Here is a 27,720-nt window from a genome sequence, read left to right on the forward strand (position 1 = left end):
GCAGTCCCAGGAAATGGCCTGTGATGGTTCAGGGCTGTTTTCTGGGTACTGCCATTTTAATTCTTAAGAGGGGAGTTTGAGGTGGAAATAAAATGAGGTTTAAATTGAGGGTGTGTGTGTGTGGAAAAGTGTGTCTTTAAATAGTGTGTAGAAAAGATAGAAATAAAAATAAAGATTCAAATAAAGGGTGGCTGCAGCAGCAGTGGCCCCTCTTTTAAAAAGAAAAATGATAAAAGTAGGTATATGGGGGGGGGAATAAAAAAGAATTTCTTTTTTAAAAAAGGGGGGAGAGGGGTAGGAAGGGGTTAAAAAAGGATTTTGTTTGTTGGTTGTTGTTTTTTATAGAAAAAAGGAGAAAAGAAGGGGGTAGTTTCTTCCTTTCTGTGATCTCCTTTGTCATGCGGCTTTGCATGGAGGGGTAGGCTCCGGTCGGCTCAGCCACGTGTTTTTTCGCAGCGTCCTTTGCCTTCCCGTGTTCACCTACCTCCCCTCTTCCTTGTCGGCAAAGCTAGGGCTCCTCTCTCTTTCTTTCTTTCTTTCTTTCTTTCTTTCTTTCTTTCTTTCTTTCTTTTTTCCCCTTCTTCCTTCCCCCTTCTCTTTTTCTCCCCTTCTTCCTTCCCCCTTCTCTTTTTCTCCCTCTCTGCGTTAGCTCCACTGTCTTCCTGGATTTGGAGCTCCTCTCGGCTGTTGGGGGGGGGGTTGGGTGCCTTTCCGGCTCAATCAAGGTCGTGGGGGGGGTGTTTTGGCTCCCTTGAAAGACGCCCCGGGCACCCCCGATTCCTCTCCGTTGGCAGTGTTGGCAGCAGCAGACCTGGGAGCCCGGGAATCGGCCAGACAGAGCCTTTCACTCTGGCTGGCTTCAGGAGCTCTTTTCTGCTGCTGCAGCCGCCATGCTGCCTCCGGAAGTCCCCTCTGCACACTTCTTATGATGGAGGACCGCTGTAGCCCCCGCCAACGACACGTTCTCAAGATGGAGAGTGAGGGAACAGCTGCAGTTGCCTGCGGTTCCTGCACAATGTTTGCCATCTTGCCAAAGGTTGCAGGCAGCTTTACCTGCAGCAATTGCATGTTGATTGCCCTCTTAAAAGACAAAGTCCAGCAACTGGAGGAACGTGTAGCTACGCTCCAAAGAATTAGAGAGCTGGAGCTCTTCTTGGAAGCAACAGAGCACACCGTCTCCACCAAGGAGGAGACAGGGGACTCCCCTGAGAAGGAGGCTAGTTCACCAACACAGGAGCCAGATATATGGAGAAACGTGACTCAAAGAAGTAGGAAGCCCAGGGTTTGCTCTGATTGTTTAGAAATACACAATCGCTTTGAGCTCCTCTCCCCTAGCATGGAAGACGAAGAGCAGACTCCATTTGAGGATCTCTCCCTCATTACAGTCGATCAGGTATATGAAGACGAGCAGCAAAGTCAGTCCTCAGGGAATGTGCAGGCGACCTTGGAACGGACAGATCACGGAAGAAACCCGACCAAACCTAAGAGGAGGTGTGTAGTGGTGATAGGGGATTCCCTACTGAGGGGAACAGAAGCAGTGATCTGTGGGCCTGACATGTTTCGGGAAGTGTGCTGTCTCCCCCGTAACTGAACGACTGCAAGGAATCATAAAACCCACTGACAAATACCCCTTCCTCTTGGTTCATGTGGGAACCAATGACACTGCAAGCAATAGCCTCCAGAAGATCAAAAGAGACTATGAGGCTCTGGGCAGGAAATTGAAGCAATTAAATGCACAAATTGTCATCTCATCTGTCCTCCCAGTTGAACGACGTGGCCCAGGGAGAGAGAGAAAAATAGTGGAAGTGAACAGCTGGCTTCGCAAATGGTGTAAACAGGAACGGTTTGGATTCTTAGATCATGGACTGCAGTTTCTTGAAGATGGACTTCTGGCAAGCGATGGGCTGCACCTCACAACGGTTGGGAGGAATTTTTTTTGCCAAAAATCTCAGAAACCTCATCAGGAGGGCTTTAAACTGACTAATGTGGGGGAGGGAGACAGTGCTTCTGAAGGTAGGAGTCTATCAATTGATGAAGATGGTCATCCAAATGTCATAGACCAAATGGAGCAAACAGCATGCAGACCTAGTGGTGGGAGGAAAAAATCCTTAAATAAGAGACACGGGGGAATGATTAATGGACTTCAATGTCTGTACACTAATGCGCAAAGCATGGGTAATAAACAAGATGAGCTTGAGCTCTTGGTACAGCAAACTAAATATGACATAATAGGCATCACTGAAACCTGGTGGGATAAGTCCCACGACTGGAATGTAATAATGGAGGGATACAATCTATTTCAGAGAAACAGACCAGACAAGAAAGGAGGAGGAGTGGCGTTATATGTCAGGGATGCGTATACCTGTGAAGAGATCCAAGATTTAGAACCTCAAAGCCAAAGTGAGAGCATTTGGGTCAAAATTAAGGGAGAAAAGAATAACAGGGACCTCATTGTGGGAGTTTACTATAGATCCCCAAGCCAAACGGAGGACATAGATGATGCCTTCCTGGAACAGATGGCCAAGCATGCAAAAGGAAGGGAGATAGTAGTAATGGGGGACTTCAATTACCCGGATATTTGCTGGATGTCAAACTCAGCCAAGAGCATAAGGTCAAACAGATTCCTCACTGGCCTTGCAGACAACTTCGTTGTCCAGAAAGTGGGAGAAGCAACAAGAGGAACAGCCATTTTAGATCTGGTCCTAACCAATGTTGATGACCTGGTTAGTGGGGTAGAAGTGGAAGGATCATTAGGCGCGAGTGATCATGCTCCTCTGAAGTTTACTATACAGTGGAAAGGAGCAGCCAAGCATACTAGGACTCAATTTCTTGACTTTAAGAAAGCCGACTTCATAAAACTTAGGGAAGTGCTGGGTGAGATCCCATGGACAGTAATACTAAAAGGAAAGGGAGTTCATGATGGCTGGGAGTTTGTTAAGAGGGAGATAGTAAAAGCACAACTTCAGGCAATACCAATGAGACGGAAACATGGAAGGTGCCTAAAGAAGCCAGGGTGGCTATCTAAAGAACTTTTAACTGAGTTAAGATTAAAAAAGGATGTGTACAAAAAATGGAAAAGGGGGGGAACCACCAAAGAGGAATTCAAACAAATAGCCAGCACGTGTAGACACAAAGTCAGAAAAGCTAAAGCACAGAATGAACTCAGGCTTGCTAAAGAGGTTAAAAGCAACAAAAAAGGCTTTTATGGGTATGTTCGTAGCAAAAGGAAGAACAAAGAAACAGTGGGGTCACTCAGAGGAGAAGATGGTGTAATGCAAACAGGGGACACAGAAAGGGCTGAACTCCTCAATGCCTTCTTTGCCTCAGTCTTCTCCGATAAAGAAAACAATGCCCGACCTGAAGAATTTGGAGCAAATGATTCAGCAGAGGAAACACAGCCCAGAATAACTAAGGAGATAGTACAAGAATACTTGGCTAGTTTAGATGTATTCAAGTCTCCAGGGCCAGATGAACTGCATCCAAGAGTATTAAAAGAACTGGCAGATGTGATCTCAGAACCACTGGCAGTCATCTTTGAGAATTCCTGGAGAACAGGCGAAGTCCCGGCAGACTGGAGGAGGGCAAATGTTGTCCCTATTTTCAAAAAGGGGAAAAGAGAGGACCCAAATAATTACCGCCCAGTCAGTCTGACATCAATACCAGGGAAGATTCTGGAGCAGATCATTAAGCAAACAGTCTGTGAGCACCTAGAAAGGAATACGGTGATCACCAATAGTCAGCATGGATTTCTGAAAAATAAGTCATGTCAGACTAACCTGATCTCGTTTTTTTTTAAAATGAATATTTATTGGCATTTTCCATAACAAACACAACAAAAATAGACACAAAAAAGATAACAAAACTACAAAAACAAAAACTTAAAAAGAAAACAGTTAAAAACACAAAAAAATTCAAATGCTTATTTTCATACAACTTCTTTCATCGACCTCCTCGCACCTCCCCTTCTTGTATTCCAATTCACGTTGTTAACCCAGCAAGTCCTTGTTACTTATTTCTCAACCTTAACGTAATAATCTTATTTTTTCATACTGTAATTTTATTTTACCTCTCTCTCCATTTCCTCAATTTATCTTTGCAAATCTTATTTTAATTTTTTTTCCATTTCCTCAATTTACTTTTGCCAGCCTTATTTTCATTTCATTTCAACCACTCTAAAAATCAATTTTAACTTATCTAAACATCAATACTTATACATCTTTACTTATTCTTGAACATACTTCTTAAAGTCGACCGAATTTTCCCATCCACGGCCCTCCCAACTTCCATATAAATAACCAAACAGTCAAAACAAAATAAATTATGCTTATATACCCTTTGGATTACCAAACTCTATCCCCCCCGCCTTTCCCGGTTTTAGTCCCCAACAAGTGTTCATCAGTCTAATATACTGCTTAGCCTGGGGAATCTCACGTCCGAGGCTCTCCAGTCCCCCTCAGTTCCTTTCTGCCGGCCTCTTTGACAGTCCTTGATGTTGAACCCCTTAAGATTGACGCTTGTGGGGTACTCCAAACCTGGCTTCATCTTCCTCCCAAGTCCAAAAGCTCCCCAAACTCCAACTTCCAAATTGGTCAAGTTTGTAATCCTTAGGTCTTCAGATCCCCACCTAAGGGGATCTCTCAATTTTGCAGCTTTCAACTTAAACCAAACTTTCCACTTCAAACTTTTATTCTCCTTTATTGCCTTCATATCAGTCCCCAAATTGTAACTCTCCTTTGACATCTGCAAGGTTGCAACTTCTCCCTCCTTTTCTTCGGCATCATATGTCTCTTTCTCCACAATTTCAAGGCTCTCAAATTTCCCTAACTGTTCAGTTAGAACTTCTTGCTTCAAATCTTTATCAGCTTCCACAATGTTATTTAATGTCAAGGCCAAAGTGTTCACACTTGTAGTCAAAACATTGGTTTGGTCTTGTAACTTTCCCAAGAGAACAAGTATTCTGTTAAGTTCAGTATGAGTTTTACTTCCTTCAGCCATTCTTGTAATGTCTCTACCCCCTACCAGGGGGATTTTTAGTTCTTTAATGCCTTTCCGTTTAAATCAAGTAAACAAATTAGTTTGTATCAAGAAATTGCAACCAATGTGTCCAACAGAAGCGGCAGAAACAAAGTTCCCCTTTCCTTTCTTTTTGACAGCTAATTTGACAGCTGTCAAGTTCTTCGATACTTCCTCCACAGGCTGTCTCACGGGACACCCCCGGGTTCGGGGGGGTAAAACTTTAGCTCCCAAAGTTACTTTTATCCTCTGGTAAGATTCTTTTAACGTCAAACCATGAAGGTTAAACACTTTTAGAAAAAAGAAGAGATTTTCTCGATATTAAATAGCAAGCTCTTTGCTTTAAAATATTTACAAAGGGGGGGGGGGACTTCCTTTTTGACCCTTCCCCGCTCGTGCCTAATTCAGCAAAATTTCTTTAAATTTCAAATTCCCTATTAACTCACGGGTTCTTACTTTAAGTCCGAATGTTCCAAGGAAAAAGTCAGCGCTTCTCCGACAATGGCTTGCGGCTTCGCTCTGCAGAAGGAGCAGTCTACTCACAGCACCACGCCGTACCCCATCCCCGTTCCGGAGCCTTTAAAAAGGCTCTTTCGCAGTTTGGGGGGGCGCAAATGGTGCCCGCCAAGTCACCACGCTCACAGGCATCCGCGCCTGTGATTTTTAAGGGTTCCCGCGTCGCCGCCGCGGACAAGACCCCATCCTGCGGAGCCGATTCCCTCCGGAGCTCGGAGGGAATCCGCCATTAGTCGATGGCGCCAACCCGGAAGTCTAACCTGATCTCGTTTTTTGACAGAATTACAAGCCTGGTAGATGAAGGGAACGCAGTGGATGTAGCCTACCTTGATTTCAGCAAGGCATTTGACAAGGTGCCCCATGATATTCTTGTAAAGAAGCTGGTAAAATGCGGACTTGACTATGCTACCACTCAGTGGATTTGTAATGGATTTGTAACTGGCTGACTGACCCAAAGGGTGCTCATCAATGGTTCCTCTTCATCCTGGAGAAGAGTGACTAGTGGGGTGCCACAGGGTTCTGTCTTGGGTCTGGTCTTATTCAACATCTTTATCAATGACTTGGATGATGGACTCAAGGGCATCCTGATCAAATTTGCAGATGACACCAAACTGGGAGGGGTGGCTAACACCCCAGAGGACAGGATCACACTTCAAAATGACCTTGACAGATTAGAGAACTGGGCCCAAACAAACAAGATGAATTTTAACAGGGAGAAATGTAAAGTATTGCACTTTGGCAAAAAAGAGAGAGAGAGAGAGAGAGAGAGAGAGAGAGAGAGAGAGAGAGAGGCACAAATACAAGATGGGTGACACCTGGCTTGAGAGCAGTACATGTGAAAAGGATCTAGGAGTCTTGGTTGACCACAAACTTGACATGAGCCAACAGTGTGACGCGGCAGCTAAAAAAGCCAATGCAATTCTGGCCTGCATCAATAGGAGTATAGCATCTAGATCAAGGGAAGTAATAGTGCCACTGTATTCTGCTCTGGTCAGACCTCACCTGGAGTACTGTGTCCAGTTCTGGGCACCACAGTTCAAGAAGGACACTGACAAACTGGAACGTGTCCAGAGGAGGGCAACCAAAATGGTCAAAGGCCTGGAAACAATGCCTTATGAGGAACGGCTAAGGGAGCTGGGCATGTTTAGCCTGCAGAAGAGGAGGTTAAGGGGTGATATGATAGCCATGTTCAAATATATAAAAGGATGTCACATAGAGGAGGGAGAAAGGTTGTTTTCTGCTGCTCCAGAGAAGCGGACACGGAGCAATGGATCCAAACTACAAGAAAGAAGATTCCACCTAAACATTAGGAAGAACTTCCTGACAGTAAGAGCTGTTCGACAGTGGAATTTCCTGCCAAGGAGTGTGGTGGAGTCTCCCTCTTTGGAGGTCTTTAAGCAGAGGCTTGACAACCATATGTCAGCTCTGATGGTGTTTCCTGCTTGGCAGGGGGTTGGACTCGATGGCCCTTGTGGTCTCTTCCAACTCTATGATTCTATGATTCTATGATTCTACTAGGTGGGTGTGAATAGCTGAAGCCCCAGGTGTCAAGCCCCCAAATCAAACTAGAGAACTTCCTTCCTAAGATAACAATTTACACATTTGGAGACTGTCGGTCTGCAGGGTTAAAGCAACAGACCTCTTTCCCATAACTCTTGTGGCTTTTTGATTACGCACCATACTCTGCTCCTTTCTTGACCAAAGTTTGAAATCCTTAACTTCATTACAAATGTGCAACAATAGACTATCCCAGGGAGTTGACTCAGAGACGGGGCTTTTCATGCCGGACTATTTTGAGTTGGGCGATGGTCTGCGCCTACAGATCTGTACACAGAATCTGGCGACCATTCAGGTCATCTTCTGCTCTTTGCCTAACAGCAAAAGGTCAAATTTTTGCTTTTGTGGGAGGTCGGTGAGCCTCACCAGTAGGGGATCCATGATCTTACTACGTGCCTCTTCATAAAAGGGACATCTAAAGAACAAGTGTTCTGGGCTTCCTATCTCTCCCAATGGACAGGTGCAAAGTCTCTGAGCATACGGGACCCTTCTAAAGGCTCCATCCAGGACCGGCGAGGGAAGAGCCACGCTTCTGGCGAGTGTAAAGGCCCTTCTTGCATCCCTAGATACAAGAAAGAAGAGATATGCTGCCGGTGCGGCTATATCTCTCTCGATTTCTCCAATTCTATAGTTGGGGCACCTTGCACAGTCCTGCTGTCTCTCGGTGTCTAATATTCTTTGCCTGACCGTAGTGTTATAAATAAAAAAATGCCCTTTTCCCTTATGGGGTATCCGAGAGCCCATATAGAGTCCTTACATAGGTTCCCTATTGGTAGGAGAAAATAACAGAGGCCAACCAGAGAATATTGAGAAGCAAAGCAGCTAGTAAGCTTGATCTTTATTGATCTGTTGCAACAGGGTGCTCCCCTCACACACAGGAAAGGAGGAGGACCCCCCAAAATGTTGTGCAAGGGCTTATAAAGACTTTTGAAATTCCCATCCTCTAGATCAAGACCACCCCCAGAAACATTATGCATACATCACGGAAGGGGTGTAACCTAAGACCACCCCTCAGATACATCCCACCTACATCACAGAAATTTAAATGTTGTTTTTCTCTTGTCCTTGTTTATCTCCTGTCTGGCAGGTTACTTGATTGGATTTCCTGGGGAGCCTGGCCATTCTTTTGTAGTGGTAAAATACTTATTTCCTGGGCCAGGTCACAGGCTCACACCTTTATTCAAACACAGATTAAGACAGGATTTGTGAAGGAAGAGACAATGGGGAGGCTTTTCCATTTTGACCATGCAGAGAAACATTTGCTCAGTTTAGGAATCAAAATGGTTCCAGGTTGGCTTTCCTGTGCTGATCTATGTACGTGTGGTTATGAACGTTGCCATATATCTAAGACCATACAATTCCTATCACAGTAGCATTTGCCTGGCCCAAGCCCAGACTTAGAAGGGCTTGAGGGGCAAAACCCAGTTTCCGGAGGGTGTTCAGGACTGCAGTCTGCGAGCCCGACTGGAATTGGTCAGAGAGGATCAAAGGGGCTATCCCTCGGGGGAGCAGATTCAATGTCAGCCATTTGTAGATTGATGTTAGGCAGATGCTAGCCTCCACTCTCATCATCCCCGTTTCCAATCTAATCCATGCATTTGAGACAAAATCTGGAAACTTGGAGGAGAGCTCTAAGAAGAGGGAATCAAACTGATTCTAAGCCAAAGGTCAGGTGGAACAACTCTGTCTTTTTGGCCCTGCGGAAAGAAATCAGATCCTGCAGGGCCCTGGTCTCATGAGGCAGAGTGTTCCACCAGGCCGGAGCCAGTGTTGAAAAGGCCCTGGCTCTGGCTGAGGCTAATCTAACTTCCTTAGGGCCTGAGACCTCTAGGGTGTTGCTATATATGGACCTTAAGGTCCTCCGTGGGGCATACCGGGAGAGGCGGTCCCATAGGAACGAGGGTCCTAGGCCATGAAGGGCTTTAAAGGTCAAAACCAGCACCTTAAATCTGACCCTGTACTCCACCGGGAGCCAGTGCAGCTTGAAAAGCACTGGGTGAATATGCTCCCATGGCAGAGACCCCGTGAGGAGCCTCGCTGCAGCATTCTGCCCCCGCTGGAGTTTCTGGGACAGCTTCAAGGGCAGCCCCACGTAGAGCGAATTACAGTAGTCAAGCCTGGAGGTGATCATCGCATGGATCACTGTGGCCAGGTTGGGTCGGAAAAGGTAAGGGACCAACTGCTTGATGCGGCGAAGGTGGAAAAATGTCGCCTTGGCTGTTGTAACCTGCGCCTCCATGGAAAGGGAGGTGTCAAGGATTACACCCAAACTCTTAACCGAAGGCTTAAATGAATAGAAGGATGAATAAGGTCTCTAAGGAAATGGAGGCCAGAGATTTTCAGTTTGTTTCCCAACCTACCTCGTCTGTGCTTTCCTGCTCAATACAAAATCATGAATGGGTCTGATCCATTCTTCACATTCTGACGTTCCTGTTTCTCTTTTCTCATGGACAGGGAATTGATTTTGATGAAGATCAAATATCGGAAATCAGCCTGGAAGATGGGGAGGATCTTCCTCCAAGGTAATCCTGTGCTAATCCCCTCCCCCATAATCAATTCCTTTTAAAAAACAACCCGGTCCATTTCTATGGTGTGGTGCTTGGGGTCTTTGAAGGACGGGAGGCAATAAACCCTTTTGACAAAAGTGCTACTCCTCTCTCCCCTCAGCATCCCAACCACAGCTTCTCCGGATGCGGCTGATCTTCCTCCTGAAAGCGTCAGCAAGGACCGGCTGAAGAACAGATTTACGGATGTCGTCGCAACGATGAAGAATGGGAAGATCCGAAGGAAGGCGCTCCAAGATCTTTCCGCCCTCCTGAAGAAGATCCAGGAATATGTGAGTTGCGTGGCGAGTTCCCGCCTCCCCCACGGAAATAAAGACACAGGACACCAGTATTTTAGGTTAATGGGCAAAATTAGGCCACAACTTTATTGATTACAGGAACTGAGCGGTATTGGCTTAGGCATTGGTCCTATCGACTAACCGGCTTCAGCCCGATTGCTAGAAGACCGGCAAGGGTTAACCACCAGGAGGGGGAGTCCTGCTGATGTACATCAACTAGGAGCTCCCCCGGGGTCACCCCTCGAGGGCGTGCCTTAGGCCCCACCTCCATAGGCTTCGGACAGGGCAATGCCCCACGGAATCCTTTACCGGACTACGCCCCCCACTCATTTGCAGAACAATACCCTTACCAATGCCTAACCACCAATGCTGAGGAAGTTGTGATGATTTGCTACGAGGTAGGCAAAAAACCAAATGGCTGGTGCCAATTTGCCAAGCGGGAAAAATTCCTACCAGGCCCCTTGACGGCGACCAACCGAAGTCCATAGCAATGTCAAAGAGCCAAACCTAAAGGGTGGGAAAACCGGAGCTGCTGGGGCACTGGGAGAAAAAGGGAAATCCTCAGGCGCGCCGGCCCTAAATAGCGCTGGCCACACCTCCCAGGCCAGCCGATTGGCTGGCAAGGGAGGTGACGTGCCCGAGGATTCCCTGCTCTTGCGGGGGGCTGCAAGCCAGCCCCCGAGTACGTAAGGGGAGGGCATGAAGCCCACAACCCCACCTCCTCTCCAGCTCAGAAGTGGCTTTACTGAAGGGAAACATTGCAACCATGCAGGGCTGTCAAGGCCTTCAGGCTGCTGCTTCTGGGCCCACCCTGCAAGGTGCCCAAGGGACAATCAGGCATCCCAGCACATACTCAATTTGGAGAACAGAGCTGGGCCATAGTGAGTAAAATGGCTGAGAAAAGAAGAAAAAAGCAAACATTAGGAAAAGAGGGGTGGGAAGTCAAAAAGAACTGGATTTTTTTCTGTAGAGGATGCTAAATGTTTTGGAATGTTTGGAAGATTTAATAAAAATGTTATAGGAAAAACGGTGATGGGTTGCTTATCAGTCCCTTCTCTGGGTTTCTTCTCAGCCATCGGTAGCGGTTCATGCATCCTCCTGTGGCCAACTGGTGGCGATTTCCTGCCTTTGTGCATTGGATCCGGACCCGGAGAGCAGGCAGCGGGCAGCAGAGGCTCTCTGCCATCTTCTGCCCATCCTGCGGCACAACGAAGGTAAGTCTAGAAGAATGTATCCCAGCATGGGGTGGGGGTGAGCAAGACCCAAACTAACCCTTTGGCTTTCCTTTGCAGAGATGCTGCCACGAACGTCATGGAACCGAACACTTATCACCAGAGCTGAGAAGGTCCTCAGATCCACCGGAGGACCGGTTCCTGAACTGTTCGTGAATAATTGTTACTCTCTTGCCAGGGTAAGTCGCTGTCTCTCAAGCCACGTGTTCTAGGTTCCGCAGAGGCAGCACCTGGGCTTTCTGCTCCCCAGCCCTGCCCTGTGGGCATCTCTGACCTCCCTCTCTTGCTTCAGGTCTTTGGCGCTTTTCTCCCCGCGGAGCAGCTCTTGGAGGCCATGTGCTTCCTGGCCAGAGACCTGGTTGTCGAGAGCAGCTTCAACCCACTGGATATCTCCCACTTACTGCAAGAATTCATCAAGCAGTTTGGCGGCACAAAAGTGGAGGTAAGGCATCTGCAAAGGTAGGAGAGAAGAAGATTCTCTGCTTTGGTGTAGGGGAGGCCACCTCATGCCATTGGGTGGCCAGGACACATGTTAGTTGAGAGGGGCCTGGCAATGTCAGGACAAGAACCGCAGCCAAGGGTCCTGAGAAACATGGATTCAGGGATGGGGAATCCTCCTCCTTCTGGGAGTAGACTGGCAAGCTTCTTCTCTTGGCCCACAATGGATAGGGGAACTGGCGCCCTGGAGCTGCCTGGGTTCAATACTTCCAAGGACCCTGAGTGGTACCTTGGAAGGAAGATGGCTGTGGTGGCACAGGTCAAGGGTCCCTCTTTCAATGAGCGATGGAGGGATCCACCTGCAGACAGCCCCACTTCCTTGTACTCTCCAAGCAACTCTCTCCTTTTCTCTGACAGGTGAAGGTGCTGCTGGAGGCCTTCTATAAGATCAGCCAGGGGCCTACAGTGCAAGGCAGAAGCATGGCCGTCTTCGCTTTGTCCATCTTGTCGCACCACCACCTGGCGACAGTGGTTGAATATCTCCTCCAGTTTCCTTTCGGGTATGGAGCCTTCCAGGTTCTACTGGGCTAAGGGGGAGGTTGGAAAGCTGCAGGGCTTGCTCAGAAAGCCCTTGCTGCCATTTCCTCTCTCTGGAGCATGGCAGCAAGCAGAAGACTTGAAGCTGACCATTGCTCTTGTTTTTGCATTCACAGAGACTGCGAGAGAGTGTGGAAGGAGGTGTTAGCATCGGCCAACCCAGAACAACTGATCCATCTTACGGCCAAGCAGCTTTACGAAAGCCCCTTGGCGGAATCTGCCACCCAAGTGGTAAGGACCACCTGCTTTCTGGCTTCCTTCCTCCCAGGGTAATATCTAGGGATTCCTGTATTCTGCAGGAAAGCAGATAAAGTGACTTGCACCCCTCTCTCTTCCAGCAACATCTCACCAGCCTGTTGCACGCCATCCTCAGGATGGAGGACTACAAGGCAGCTGTGCGCCAGAACTTCCCACAGCTGCTCATCGCTCTCCTGGGGATGGTTGTCAACTTCCATTACGACCTGGAATTCCTCGGGTGAGTAGTGTGTTGCAAAGGGACCAATGGAGTCCTTTCCCCTTCAGCCTCGGGGGGTTTCCTGTCCAGCTTGGTTTTGCAAGGGAGGCTCTCCTTCAGGCGGCTGCTAGGGAGGAGGGATGGGGAAGGAATTTGAGTGTGTGGCAATGACCCTCCTGGTAAAACTGGCCTTGCTTTTGTTGCAGAGGGGCTAAGGAAGTTCTGCACCTCCTTCTTGGCACCACTGGAGAGCAAGTGGAGGCGGCCATCGTTGACCAACTTTTCTGCCGGGAGACTTTCAGCCAGGGGTTGTCTGCCATGGTGAGGTAAGAGGAAGAACGCGGTGACCTTCCCCAGTGGTCTGGCAAACGGAGCTGAAGGCACGGGATCGGACTGTGCCCGTTTGCTTCCTGCGGTGTCTTTGCCTTCCTTACCAAGATCTGTTTCTCCATTTCAGAGCTGTCGGAAAGCGACGCTGGTGGATCCCTCCCATGGTGGAAAGCATCATCGCTGCTCTCGAGGACGAGGATTTTGCCGGAATGCCACAAGTCGCGGCAGCTATCTACATCGAGGTGAGGGGGACGGACGCGGGAGGAAATGGGTGCAGCAAGGAGGCCCTGGCTTGGTTTCTGCCGAGTGTTGGGCTACTTTGAGCCTAAGGACTGTTTCCTGTTTTAGTGCTCCTCAGAGTAGACCCATTGGATTTGATGTACATGACAAACTTTGGTACATTCACTTCAGTGGGTTTGCTCTGTGCAGAATTGCAAATGGTGGGTAAAAGGAGAACCTGCCTCAGCCTCTCATCCCTGAAGAGTTTCTTTCTCTTTGGGCCTCTTTAGCTGCTCAGCTGCCGTCTGGAGGTCTATCCCTGTGAAGATACACTGGAGCAGCTCCTCAACTGGCTGGAACACGACCACCTGCAAGTCCGGAAGCTCAGCGTCAGAGGGATATCCCTGCTTCTGGACTCTGACATGGCAAGTGATGCTCAGAGGGAGGGAGGGAGGGAGGGAGGGGGGGTACAGATCTCGATTCTAATCATGGTCCAGCACTCTTTTGCTGGCACAATACTGAAGGGCCTGTGCTAAAAGGCGTGAGGCCTTTCAGACCTTTGAAAAGATTCTCTCTTTTGTGTAGGACCCTTCGCTTCTGCGGCTGTTGCTGCTGGATTCCCTCCCTTCTGCAGAAGCCGATGTCCTCCCAGAGTTGATAGAGCTAGTAGACCAAGCCTACCATTCCAGGGAGCTGGGAGAGGAAGACCTGAAGATGCTGGCGGCAACTTACTGCGGTCTGGCTGCCCATGTGAGTGTTAGGGAAAACATGACATCACACCCGGTGGAGGAGGAATGCTTTGGAAGAGGAAGGGTGGGGTTTAGACTGGCATGCAGCGGAGATGTTCTGGCTTCAGGAGGGTGTTCCTCTGGAGCACCTTCTCTTGGAAGCCTGCCTGGAAAACGCAGGGGGAGAGCCACCCCTGCCCCCAGTCTCCCCCAGGAGGAGGATAGGGGGCTGAGCAGCCTCAAAACACCCAGTGGGCAGGAGAAAGGAAGGTGATCTGCTGAGAAACATAACCTCTGATATTTTCTGCCTACAGGAGGAAGCCTCCGTCCGGGCATCAGCCATCGAACATCTGGGGCTGCTTCGGGGCTGGGTGAGAGACCAAAGGCTTCCCATAACAACAACAGAAGAGGAAGCCATTCACGAACTGGTTGTGGTCCTCATTCACCTCGAAGACGAGGACGTGGTGGCCAAGGTGAGGGCCAAAGAGGTGGACTTACACAGTAGGAGGGAGGGATTGTTCTCAGGAGCTTACAAGACTATGTACCGCAATTTGTAACCCTCTTCTCTTCTTGTGTTGCAGGCCGCAAGGAGGGCTCTTTGCCATCTAGCCCCACAAGTGAAGTGGTGGGCTCGTTCCAACAAATTTAGCCTCCACTTTGCTCTCCACCAGGCTGCCAAGCATCTGGTAAGTTCCCTCTGCTTTGTTGGCAGCTTTGCCCAGGCATGTCTCTGGGACTGCAAGGCTCTTCTGCCACACTCTCAAGCCTCTCTGATGCCAATTCTCCTTTGTCTTTGCCCACAGAGCAAGACCTTCAGCAAGGACATCCTTCGGAGTGCTGCCTTGACATGTACGAAGCCGTCCGCCAACAGGCTGCCATCAGTCTCCAGGGTGGCAGCTCTGCTTCTGGGTAAGTCAAGCAATGTTCTTCCCTGGTAGGGATGGACAGAAACATCTTGGTAACGATGGCTGGGAGGATGGACATGTCCCCAGGCCACCTGCTAGGTAGGCCTCCATCTGCGCCCAGATCTTGCTCTGAGTGAGCGTGGAGACCTCTAGAGCATACCTGTCCTCCTGCCGAGCTACCTCTGTCTCCACTTGCTTTGCACCGAGATGACGTCCCTTTTCTTGCCTCTTTCTCTCTCTAGGTCATCTGGCTTTCCGGGATGCCAGTTTCATCCACCATCACGACATGGCATCCTATGGAACATGTGAGTGAGACGTATGGAGGGCAGGGAGGGATGCTTCTGCTGAGAAAGGTCTTCAGGGGAAGGCAAATTCTCAGATGTATGTTCAGACAGAGGTTCCACAAGATGAACATGCAAAGAGAATTGGCATGTGACTTCACTGCTCTCTCTCACACCCAAACACACCTGACGGCTGTTTTCATATTGTTGATGGATGGCTCTTTTCCTGTGTATCTCCGCCTTGCTCAACCTTTCTCCCTTGCCCCTCAGGGCTGGAAGAGATGCAGCAGCACGAGGAAGAAGGGCTCAGGCAGACAGGGAGGAGCTGCCTGAACATCATGCAGCGGGCCTATAAACATCGGAAGAAAGGCAGGGTCCAGCGCTTTTTGAGGAGGCTGCTCCACTGCGTTCACAGGGAGCCTTACCCGCAGGACTTCCTGAGCTGCATGCCAGGTGAGTGAGGCATCTGGTGGGCTATTGGGACACCTGGTGGAATGTCTGGAGGGGACGTTTCTCAAGGAGCCTCTTTCTCCTCCTGACAGAACATCCGGAGTAGCGCCAGGCCAAGGCAACGTGACATCAGAGTTGTGCTGCAGTGATACGATCTTCTGCTCTCCGCGGGATCCAGTCTGGACCAGCGCCAGGAACATCAGCGCCATCAGGATGGCCCAAGAGGAGTGGTGCTGCCCTCACGACCTTCCGTACACAGCGGTAGGAAACCTTTTTGTTGTTGTTGTGTTTCTGGTTGATGTTGTTTTGGATTGTTGATTTTTTTGATTTTGAATCTCAGGGTGGTTCACAACACCAAGTATACGAAGCACAAAATACATAATAAGAATTATCACTGCACAAAATTCATAATAAAAATATCAGAACATAATATAAATTAAAATAATAAAAACATACTAAAAAGAGCCACAAGACTAATGTATGCACACTAATAAACAATACAAGAGTCCTGAAACAACACTCCAGCCCACCAATACAAAATCTAAATCAACATAACACATTTAACAATCATTTAAAACAACCCCACCTTCTTGAAGAAGGCTGATATATTAGATTTAGAATAATAATAATAATAATAATAATAATAAATTTTATTTATATCCCGCCCTCCCCAGCCGAAGCCGGGCTCAGGGCGGCTAACAACAATCAACAATCAAACAATCAGATATTCACACATTCTAAAAATATTACATTATAAAAATCAATTAAAATCAAATTAATGAAGGTTGGAATACGAGGTTTACATGGCACGCCTACCTATCATACAACAAAGTGGCAGTGCATAAGGACTTTTAAAATCATATAGTCAGAATTTCATTATACAAGGTCTGGGATAAGTACCACAGACTATTAGAGCCCCAAATACCCTGGTGGGTATCCCCAGTGGAGATGATAACGGTAAAAAAGACAAACATGGACACAAATTGGGCAACTTACCAACAATTAATAAAGGTAGAACTGGGCCAATTAAAAATCGTATGAAGAAATTAAACAGTATTGTAACGGCTGGATTCAGTATCACCAAATAGTGCATATATTTAATCAGGATAAGAAAATTGGTTTTAGAGAAAAGAAGTCATTATTACAAAATGACTTGTATTATTAGTGCAAACTAATAAAAAGACCCTATCTAGGATGTATGATCTACTTCTGGAATGGGAACTCAAGGATGAGATGCTAAAGGACGTTATGATAAAGTGGGCACAGGATTTTGGCCACAACATAATGTTAGCTGTGGAAATTTGACATCAAGTTCACAGCATGCTATACAATAAGGGAGAATCTAATGAAAATGATCTACCGATGATACCTAACCCCTGCCCCAAGGAATCGGCAAAAAACTATAAGCAAAAAAACAATGTGTGCTGGAGATGTAACACCGAGATAGGAACAATGTACTATATATGGTGGGCTGTAAGGAGATAAAAAGCTTTTGGAACAAAGTTCATGAAGAAATCATTAAGATTTTTTAAAAAACCATTCAATAAGAAACCAGAAGCGTATGTTGCAAACCTATAAGGAATACCTGTTACCCATTTAAAATATGCTCAAGAATCGACAGACGCAGCAATGGTTATCATTTATAAGGGCCTGTAATTTTGGCAACTCGTCCTCAGTAGTGTTGTTGAGGTCATGAAACTTCACTCTGCATTTGCCTTCCGGGACTATTTTACAAAAACCTCTTGATTTGGCGAGGAGATAGTCAGGAGCAAGTCTATTAGCTGCTGCTATCTGGTTCAAATCCTCAATCTCAGACTGCAACTGTCGGAGGATATGTGTAGTGGCATTGATGGTTTTCTCCAACCTGCATGTTAGGGCAAATAGTGCTTCACGGTTTTGTTCAGCCACAACTCCCGGATGTATGCCGATGGTGAGGATGCTAACGAAGCCTCCACCAACAGCACCCACAGACCAGGCCAGGAAAATCTCATCACTGCACTGTTCCCCTTGGACCTCTCCTCTTTCTGTTTCTAAGAGAGGGTAGAGGAGGAAAAGCCTCCACAGTTACAGGGAAAGTAAAGGCACCTATTCCCACACACTGATAATTACTAGGGTGGTAATTAGTGGCTAGTCCACTATACAAGAACCAATGATTGGGGTCCTTGATCAGCCAGCCAGAACAGATGGATCCCTGTCCGGTGAAGTTGACTGCATATTGGGGAAAGTATGGATACAGATCTGAGGATGTGGTGTTGCTTTGGTAAAAGGCGTTGAAGGAACCCCACAACCAAAACTTAGCAGTGCACTGTGTGTAATTTCCCAGCCAACCTTTATGTTGGTGGTGCTGGACATGCGACCAATCTTTCCATTTGGCGTTCCATGATCCAGAGGCATAACAACAAAAGCACAAGCCCTGGGTGGTTCTGGAGAACCGGAAATATTGGTAGGAGGTATCATTCATTTCAGAAGGAGGTGTCACGAAAAGGCCACTTTGATTATACAGTAGGCCTGCCAAGACAATGTCAGGGTCCCTGATTAGTCCTGGGATATGTCAGCTACCTTTCTAGGGTGTTCATAATAAAGGGTGACATTTTCTCCATATATTTGAAGCATCTGCTTAGCATTCTTTACAAAAACATTTTCTTTTGTCATTGGTCTCCTCAAGGTCACATCAGGGTTAACATCAACTTCATCATGATCAAGGAACTCCATGGGTTCAAGGAGCCCAAGGATACCAACAATTCCTCCTGGGTAGTAAAAGAAGATAAGAAGGAGAACAGCTATTATTACTGTAAGAAGAACTGGAGGTAACCAAGATCAGAGCCATCCTGGAGAGTGAGCCAACCCTCTGTTCAGCCGCACCCCTCTTCATCAAACATATCTTTTAATTTATAAAATCCCTGATCTTCTAATTTCTTCCACCAACTAGGCTCCCTTTGACCCTCCTACATATATTTTAACGGCATCCACCTTGAGTATGTTGGCATCCATTTTGTATTCCAGTTCTTCCAGATTCCTAACACAGTTTTCCTTGGTCCTATTGTCTTCTTAAAAGCTGTGTTAATATCTCTGTTAAATAGCCCTTCTCTTCCTATTCTTTCATTTATTTCATTCTCCAGTCTTATCCATTTAATCCCTTCCTTATATCCAATATCTATTCGATTTTTCAATTGGAACGTTTCATAGTAAAATTCTAAGTTCAGTATTCCCCATCCCATCTCTTCTTGAGATGAATAATTTACTATGTCTGGGGTTCTAACTCTTTTACTTCCAAAAATCCAATTTTAAAATACCTTATTCCATGTTTTGAACCATATTTTCCTAATGGGTAGTGTAATTACTTTATACCTTATTACTATATTTATTTCAATATAATAATTTCGGTACCAAAAACATTTTAACTGCTCTAACCCTACCTAGAATAAATAAATTCTTATTATTCCATGGTTTTATATCCTTCTTGATCTTTCTCCACGCTTCTTTGTAATTTACATCTGGAATCCTAGCACTATTTTTAATAACATTTACCCCAAGTATTCAATTTTTTTCCTATTGATATCCATCTTTGTCATTTTTGCAATTTCCTTCTTCTCCTCTTTCTTTACATCCCAAAATAAAATTTCAGACTTCTCCAAATTTACTCCCCGACTCCTCTTTAAAGTCCTTCAGGATTATCATAAGTTCTCTTACACCCTCTAAGGGGTTTGTAAATAATAATAGGATAGCAGCTGCATACATGTTTAACTTAATTTCTTCCTTTCCTTTCTTATATCCTTTTATCCTTACTGAGTTTCGAATTCTGTCTGCCAAGTACTCCATACCCAATGCAAATAGTAGTGGTGAGAGTGAACATCCTTGTTTAACTCCTCTTTGTATATTGAATTGATCTGGAACCCCCTCATTCACTCTGACCACAGCCTTCCGTTTTCTATACAATTCCCGGATTGCTTCGACAGAGTTCTCTTCTAATCCTACCTCCTGCATAATATTCCATAAGAATTTATGTCTAATTGTGTCGAAGGCCTTATACACATCCAATTTTAAGACCACCAATTTTCCTTTTACCCTGCTTGTTAATAAATTTATTTATTAAAACAATAAAACAATAAAAAAAACAAAAAAAAAAAACAAAAAAATAAAAAAAAATATATTTATTAAATGTATTTATTAAAACACATTTCTTATATGATGGCCTATGTATCTTCCCTTAACAAATCCATATTGATCTTCCTTAATTATTTTAGGTAGTACCTTTTCCAGTCGCCTTGCCAGGATCTTTGTAAATATCTTATAGTCTTGATTTAATAGGCTAATTGGTCTGTATGACCCCACCTCTGTAGGGTCCTTTTGTAGTTTTTCAATTACTACTATTTCCACTAGTTTCCAAGTATCTGGGGCTTTCCCCCCTTCTAAGATATTATGAAATACTTTTTTTCAGTTTTGAGCCCAGGATATCAATTGTTTCTTTATAAAGGTCTGCCGTAATTCCATCTAATCCTGGGGATTTCTTACTTTTAAATGATTTAACTACATTCTCTATTTCTTCCAGAGAAATTTCCTCCTTCAGTCTTCATCTATCAGTTTCTTCGATTTTAAACCCTAAACTTTCCCTACTTATATTTTTATTTTCTTCTTTATATAAAGATTGATAGAATTCTGCAAATTCTTTCTTTATTTCTCTAGAGCTTTGTGTAAGTATTTTCCTTCTGGTCTTAATGGCCTTCACCCTCTGTTTATCCCTCCTTTTCTTTAAATAGTTTGCCAATCTCTTATATGATCCTATTGAGGTTCTCTGAAAATAATTTTGGATCATATTATCTCTCTTCCAGCTATATCCAGCTCATCCAATTCCTGTTTTAACTTTCTTAACTGCTCCTGTCTTCTCCTTAGAAATTTAACCTGTTGCTGTTGCAAGATTTAATTTTTTCTTGTCTCCCCAAGTACCAATCCTTCTTAATCGCAATCTCTTTCAGGATACAATGTCCTCTTATAACAGCTTTGAAAGCGTCCCATGCTACCGGGATCTCGGCTGAAGCATTGTTTTCTTTAAAATACCAACCAATCTGTTTTCTAATATATTCCCTGTCAATCTCTTTTGCCATTATTAGGTTATTGTACCGCCATCTCCTACTTTTTCCATCCTCTTCCAGTCCCAGCTCCACAAATAGTGGAGTATGGTCTGAAATCCATATTCCCATAGTCTTTGCTGTTCTAACACTGATTTCATTCCCTTCTTTAATTAGCTCGTAGTCAATATAAGAGAAAGTCTTGTGTCTTTAATTTTTAAGAATATAAATCTACCATCGTTATCTTTTTTCTGGCTCAGAACCTCCGGCTTAAGATTTGCATTACATAGTATAGCGACCCCTCTAGCCTTGTTCGTCGCTTTCGATTCTGCTATTAGGCCCCATTGCTGAGAGCATAACAAAGGTTGGTTGTTTGCTTCGGCTCTATGAGTCTCCAGAAGGCATAGTATATCCACTTTCATTTTCTTTGACAATGTCAGTACCCTGTAGCGTTTGGTGTTTGAGGCCAGCCCGTTAACATTTAAAGATAAAACTTTTAAAGATCTATCCATTATCCCAGCTACTGATTGTTTTTTGAATCCCTCTGTGTACATATATTATATTTTCAATTCTGGCCCATTCAACTCCCCACTGAGACTCAGTTAGGGATCTCCATGATCCCTGTCTCATGGTATCTTGGAGAACCACACTCCTCTCCCTTCGCTCTTGGAAAGTTTATATCAGAAAAAGCAACATATATATATTTACAAAAGACCATTTTAGATGTCGCTAGTATATATTATTTCTTGCTGTTTCCTTCCCCTCTTGACTTCTGTCTTCTTTTATTCTCTTGTCTCTGCACTGGAGATTCTTGAGATTCTTCACTTGACTCTCCCTGTTGGTCTACCTGTAATTCTTCCGAACATGAGAGTTCTTGCTCAGTCTGTCATTGTAATCCAACTCCTAAATCAGCTAGCATTTTTTTGCTTCACCAGGGTTCTTAGCAGAATATTTCCTGCTGTCTTTAAAAACCAACAGTGTAGCAGGGTAGGCCCAGGTAAAGAGGATTTTATGATTGTAGAGAGCTTTTCCAGGTCTGTATTCCCAATATCTTCAGAAATACCAGAGAATTTTAAATTCCTTCTGCGCTGTCTATCGTTCATTTGTGAAATCCTTTTTGTCAGAGATTCTATTTTGTTTACGTTTGCATCAGCTACCTCTTTTGCATACTCTGCTATTTTCATAACTTTTTCTACTGTAGCAGTCATTCTTCTCATCTCTCCTTTCAAGTCTTGCATATCAGTGCGGACATTTGCTTCCGAACGCTGAATCATTTCACCCAGCTTTTTCAAAGACTTGGCCATCTTGTTAAGTTCTTCTCAAGTCTTTCCCAAATAAATAGATAAACCACCGCTTTAAACACTAAATCACCCCAATCCAGGACTTGGACCTAAGACCAGTTTTCAGTGAGTTAGTTCAGCTATCAGTTTGCAGAGTTATTTGTTTTTCAGGCTTCTAATTAGTAAAGTTCCAAGAGCGAGACCCACGCCGACGCATGCACAGTTCTGCTTGCACCTGGCTTTAGAGCTACTACAGTTGGTGGTAATTTCAATTCTGCCCCTTTAGGCGTGAAGGCTATTTGAGCTTGATTTTTAGATAGAAAATCACGTCCAAAAAGGGGAATGGGACATTCTGGTACATAAAGAAACTGATGAGTGAGGGACCTCCCTCCAATCTGGCACTCTTGAGGTTCCAGAAAGGGTTTTAGGGTTTTATTGCCAGCTCAGACTGGTTTGAACAGGTCTAGGCTGGTTTGAACCGGTCAAATTCAGTTTCAAAAGACCTGCACCTGCTCCAACTGGTCTGGACCTGCTCCTACCTGTCTGGGCCAGTTCCAACCCACTTGGAACTGTTCAAACTGGCTTAGGCCGTTTCAAACCTAGACCTGTTCAAACCGGCCAAGACCGGTTCAAACTGGCTTGTACCGGCATAAATCGACCTAGACCGGTTCAAACTGGCCTAGACTGGTTCGAACTGGCTTGGACCTGTTTCAACCAACCTGGACCGGTTCAAACCCGTCTAGACCTGTTCCAACCAGTCTGGGCCGGTCTGAACCACTTCTAACCGGTCTGAACCACTTCCAACCAGTTTTGGACCTGTACCACCCAGCTTGGACCGGTTCAAACCAACCTAGACCTGTTCAAACCAGTCTGAGCTGGCAATAAAACTCTAAAACCCTTTCTGCAACCCCAAGAGTGCCAGATTGGAGGGAGGTCCCTCACTCATCAGTTTCTTTATGTACTAGAATGTCCAATTTCCCTTTTGGGGTGTGATTTTCTATCTAAAATTCAAGCTCAAATAGCCTTCACGAATAAAGGGGCAGAATTGAAATTACCACCAATTGTAGTAGGAATAAAGACACATGACACCGTTATTTGAAGGTTAATGGGCTAAAATAGCCCGCAACTTTATTGGTTACAGGTGATGAGTGCTATTGGCTTAGGCATTGGTCCTATCCGACTATCCAACTTCAGCCTGCTTGCTTGAAGACCCGGAAGGGTTGACACCAGCAGGGGGAGCCCTGCTGATGCACATCAACTAGGCACTCCCCCAGGGTCACCGCTCGGGGGCGTGCCTTGGGCCCTGGCCTCCATAGGCTTTGGACGGGGCCACCCCCCCCCCCCGAATCCTTTACCGGACTAGCCTTCAATATCCGGGGGGAGGTGATAGCGCTCCCACCCATACATCTACATAACAATACCCATACCAGTGCCTAACCACCACTCGAGCAAAGCTTGCCGCCAATACCCTCAGACCTGCAACCAATCCCTAATCCCCGCAGATATGTCAGCCAACCAAACATCGTTTCTCGCATTGGAAAGATGCACGCCGCCCTCGCAGTAGAGGGTCACCTTGCTGAACTGGATGTTGGCTTTTACAGGCACAAGCAGGTCTTGGCTGCTTCCAAGTGGCACAGAGCTGTTCCAACCGGCCTAGACCTCTTCAAACCAGCTCAGACCAGCAGAAACCAGCCTGGACCTGTTCAAACTGGCTTGGACCAGCACCAACTGGCCTAGTCCGGTTCAAACTGGCCCAGACCAATTCCAACTGGCTTGGACCGGTTCAAACCAGCCTAGACCGGTACAAACCTGCCTTGACCAGTTCAAACTGGCTTGGATCAGCACAAACCTGCCTAGACCGGTTCATACTGGCCTAGACTGGTTCCAACCGGCTTGGACCTGTTTCAACCGACTTGGACCGGTTCAAACCAGTCTAGACCTGTTCCAAGCAGTTTGAACCAGTTCCAACCCATCTGAGTCAGTTCAAACTGGTCTGGGCATGCTGGAACCCGCATGGACTTTCCCCAACTGGTTTCAGCTGGTTCAAACTGTCTTGGACCGGTTCCAACCGGTCTGAACCGGTTCCAACAGAATTGATGGTAACAGGGCGCCAGGGCACTGAATGTGGACCTTTCAGTACCGCATTTCCAAATCAGGCGACTGCATTTTGATTGGGAACAAAGGGAAGCGAATCTCTGAGAATCTGTTGAGAAGCACTTCGCAAGGGACATAGCGATGCGGGGGGAGTGTTCAACAGCTTGTAATTCAAGCACTCCACTAGGCTGTATGATAGCAAATTTCAAAAGGGCTTTCTCAGGGGACTATGGTGTCAAACTGACTGAGAACGCATTGTGAGCTGAATTGGCCAAGCCAGGTTTCGTGGCGATTTCCCGCCTCCCACCAGTAGGAATAAAGACACATGACACCGTTATTTGAAGGTTAATGGGCTAAAATAGCCCGCAACTTTATTAGTTACAGGTGATGAGTGCTATTGGCTTAGGCATTGGTCCTATCCGACTATCCAGCTTCAGCCTGCTTGCTTGAAGACCCGGAAGGGTTAACACCAGCAGGGGGAGCCCTGCTGATGCACATCAACTAGACATTCCCCCAGGGTCACCGCTCGGGGATGTACCTTGGGCCCTGGCCTCCAGAGGCTTTGGACGGGGCCACCCCCCACCCCCGGAATCCTTTACTGGACTAGCCTTCAATATCTGGGGGAGGTGATGGCGCTCCTCTCCCCAGACATCTACATAACAATACCCATACCAGTGCCTAACCACCACTCGAGCAAAGCTTGCCGCCAATACCCTCAGACCTGCAACCAATCCCTAATCCCCGCAGATATGTCAGCCAACCAAACATCGTTTCTCGCATTGGAAAGATGCACGCCGCCCTCGCAGTAGAGGGACACCTTGCTGAACTGGATGTTGGCTTTTACAGGCACAAACCGGCCTAGACCGGTTCAAACTGGCCTAGACTGGTTCCAACCAGCTTGGACCTGTTTCAACCAACTTGGACCGGTTCAAAACAGCCTAGACCAGTTCCAACCAGTCTGAGCCAGTTCCAATTGGTCTGGGCATGTTGGAACCTGCCTGGACTTTTCTCCAACTAGTTTGAGCTGGTTCAAACTGGCTTGGACCGGTTTTAACTGGCTTGGACCTGTTGCACTCAACTTTGACCGGTTCAAACCAGCCTAGACCTGTTTCAACCACTTCAAACGGTCTGGGGAAGTTGGAGTCTGCCTGGACTTTTTCAAACTGGTTTGGGCTGGTTCCTACCGGCTTGTACCGGATCCAACCAGTATGACCTGGTTCCAACAGGTCTGGGCTGGTTCCAAGTGACATAAACCTGTTCCAACCGGCTTGGCCCTGTTCCAACCAATCTGGGCCAGTTCATACCAGTCTGGGCAAGTTGCAACCCGCCTGGAATTTTTCAACTCGTTTGGTCTGGTTCCAAACGTCTTGGATGGGATCTAACTATTATCAACTGTTTCCAACAGGTCTGGGCTGGTTCCAAGAGACTCCTGTTCAAACTGACCTGGACCTGTTCCAAGCAGTCTGGGCCAGTTTAAACTTTGGACCGGCACAAACTGGCCTCGACCAGTTGTATCCATTCCTTAACCCAACAAAGAGCTGCAGCTTCAAAGTAAATCTTCAAATCTGGCAGGGAGAATCCCCCTCTTTCTTTTGAGTCCGTTAGTAGTTTATACTTAATTCTGGGTTTTCCCCCCTGCCAGATAAATCTAGATAAAATTTTCTGCCATTCTTTAAAACATTTCACATTCTCAATAATTGGGAGGACTTGAAACAAAAACAGCATCTTTGGCAATACATCCATCTTAACCACAGAAATCCGACCTATTAATGACAATTTTACATTTGACCAAATCTCCAGATCTCTCTTGATTTCATTCCATAATTTCTCATAATTATCTTTGTAGAAGTTCAAATTTTTCACCGACAAATTAACCCCCAGATATTAAACTTTTTTCACAAAGACTAGGCCTGTCTTTTTTTGTAATAATTTTCTTTCCTCATTGTCCAGACTTTTCTCTAATACTTTGGTTTTGCTCTCATTTAACTTAAATCCTGCTACCTGTCTGAACTCCTGTATCATCTCCAGTGCTTTTACTGCACTGGAGTCTGGATACTGAAGCGTCAACACCAAGTCATCAGCAAAGGCTTTTAATTTATATTGTTAGGATCCTACTACTATACCTTTAATTTGTTCTTCTGTCCTTATCATACTTAACAAGACCTCAAGGACCGAGATAAAAAGCAGAGGGGAAAGTGGGCACCCTTGCCTGGTTCCCTTCTCAATTTTAATTTCCTCCTATACCACATTATTTATTTTAATTTTAACTTTTTGTTCATGATAAATTGCATTGATACCATTTAAGAATTCCCGACCCACCCCAATACTTTCTTAATTTTGTGTCATAAAATTCCAAGATACATTGTCAAAGGCCTTCTCCGCATCAATGAACATTAACATTGCTTTACAGATTTTTTTGCTTCCAATTTTCCCATAATATCTACTATATTCCTGATATTATCTTTGATATGTCTTCCAGGCAGAAAACCTGTCGGGTTCTCATGTATAAGACCTTCTTAAGCTTGTTGGCCAATATATTGGCAAAGATTTTGTAATCCACATTAAGTAGGGAAATTGGTCTATAATTTTTGACGTTCAATCTATCTTGATCTTGTTTTGCAATCAGAGTAATATAGGCTTCCTTCCAGGTTTCGGGTGCTTTGTCCCCTCCTATAATCTTATTGCAAACTTCTAACAATGGCTGGATAAGCCAGTCTTTCAATGTCTTATAGTATTTTGCTGATAAACCATCTGGTCCTGGGGCCTTGCCAAGTTGCATTAAATTTATTGCGCTTTCCACCTCCTGTCTTGTGATTAAACCATTTAGTAGGATCCTTTTACCTTTGGGAATCTTCTGCAAACCATTAGTTCTGATAAATTGCTCAATTTTAGCTTTATCTTCTTTACCCTTTTTATACAGTTCTGAAAGCATCTTCTTATGTCCACAGGGTTCTCTACAGACTTTCCTTCTGATACAATATTTGTAATAGTACTTGTAAAATTGCCTGCAACTTTATTGATTACAGGTGATGAGCAGTATTGGCTTAGGCATTGGTCCTATCTGACTATCCAGCTTCAGCCTGCTTGCTTGAAGATCCGGAAGGGTTAACACCAGCAGGGGGAGCCCTGCTGATGCACATCAACTAGGCACTCCCCCGGGGTCACCACTCGGGGGCGTGCCTTGGGCCCTGGCCTCCATAGGCTTTGGATGGGGCCACCCCCCCCGAATCCTTTACCGGACTAGCCTTCAATATCCGGGGGAGGTGATGGTGCTCCCCCCCATACATCTACATAATAATACACATACCAGTGCCTAACCACCACTCGAGCAAAGCTCACCGCCAATACCCTCAGACCTGCAACCAATCCCTAATCCCCGCAGATCTGTCAGCCAACCAAACATCGTTTCCCGCATTGGAAAGATGCACGCCATGGTAGAGGGTCACCTTGCTGAACTGGATGTTGGGCTGGTCAATGTCCCGCCCCCCCCCCCAGTGCTGCCACTCTTTGAGCCACTGAGCGTTCCAGGATCTTTCTGGATTTGTTTATAGCAATAGGACATTGGCAGTCCCTCCAAGTGCGCCTTTCCAACAGTGGTGACCAAATTATGACTAAATTTGGGAAAGAAATCCTCAGATCATCAAAATCATTGAAAATGTTCCACATTAAGTCCACGCCCTTCCGGTAGGCCAAATCTAACTAGCCTGGGCCAGTTTCA

At 45.9% G+C, this 27,720-nt stretch overlaps 1 protein-coding gene and 1 long non-coding RNA gene across 2 annotated transcripts in view; both read left to right on the forward strand.

Moving 5' to 3' along the window:
- Window positions 1-27,720, forward strand: part of LOC309345508 — a 70,093-nt gene that overhangs the window by 16,445 nt on the left and 25,928 nt on the right. The window lies entirely within an intron of this gene.
- LOC309347144 (maestro heat-like repeat family member 5) lies at window positions 9,140-15,701 on the forward strand. Its single transcript, XM_081871485.1, has 19 exons — window positions 9,140-9,168; window positions 9,370-9,608; window positions 9,754-9,922; window positions 11,001-11,142; window positions 11,221-11,339; window positions 11,453-11,602; window positions 12,016-12,158; window positions 12,312-12,426; window positions 12,534-12,670; window positions 12,856-12,975; window positions 13,107-13,221; window positions 13,489-13,623; window positions 13,784-13,948; window positions 14,241-14,399; window positions 14,508-14,612; window positions 14,730-14,835; window positions 15,074-15,136; window positions 15,383-15,565; window positions 15,655-15,701. The coding sequence occupies exons 3-19, from the start codon at window positions 9,851-9,853 to the stop codon at window positions 15,666-15,668; spliced, it is 2,043 nt and encodes a 680-aa protein (XP_081727611.1). The 5' UTR covers window positions 9,140-9,168; window positions 9,370-9,608; window positions 9,754-9,850; the 3' UTR covers window positions 15,669-15,701.

Source organism: Podarcis erhardii (assembly GCF_964252035.2).
Source record: "Podarcis erhardii genome assembly, chromosome: 7".
Classification (NCBI taxonomy): Eukaryota; Metazoa; Chordata; class Lepidosauria; order Squamata; family Lacertidae; genus Podarcis; species Podarcis erhardii.

Bases quoted from the DNA above. Each gene is read 5' to 3' on its own strand.
- LOC309347144 (XM_081871485.1), top strand. From the start codon at position 9,851: ATGAAGAATGGGAAGATCCGAAGGAAGGCGCTCCAAGATCTTTCCGCC. The intron at 11,143-11,220 runs GTAAGTCTAGAA...TTTCCTTTGCAG, and splicing joins CATCCTGCGGCACAACGAAG to AGATGCTGCCACGAACGTCA. The intron at 12,671-12,855 runs GTGAGTAGTGTG...CTTTTGTTGCAG, and splicing joins TACGACCTGGAATTCCTCGG to AGGGGCTAAGGAAGTTCTGC.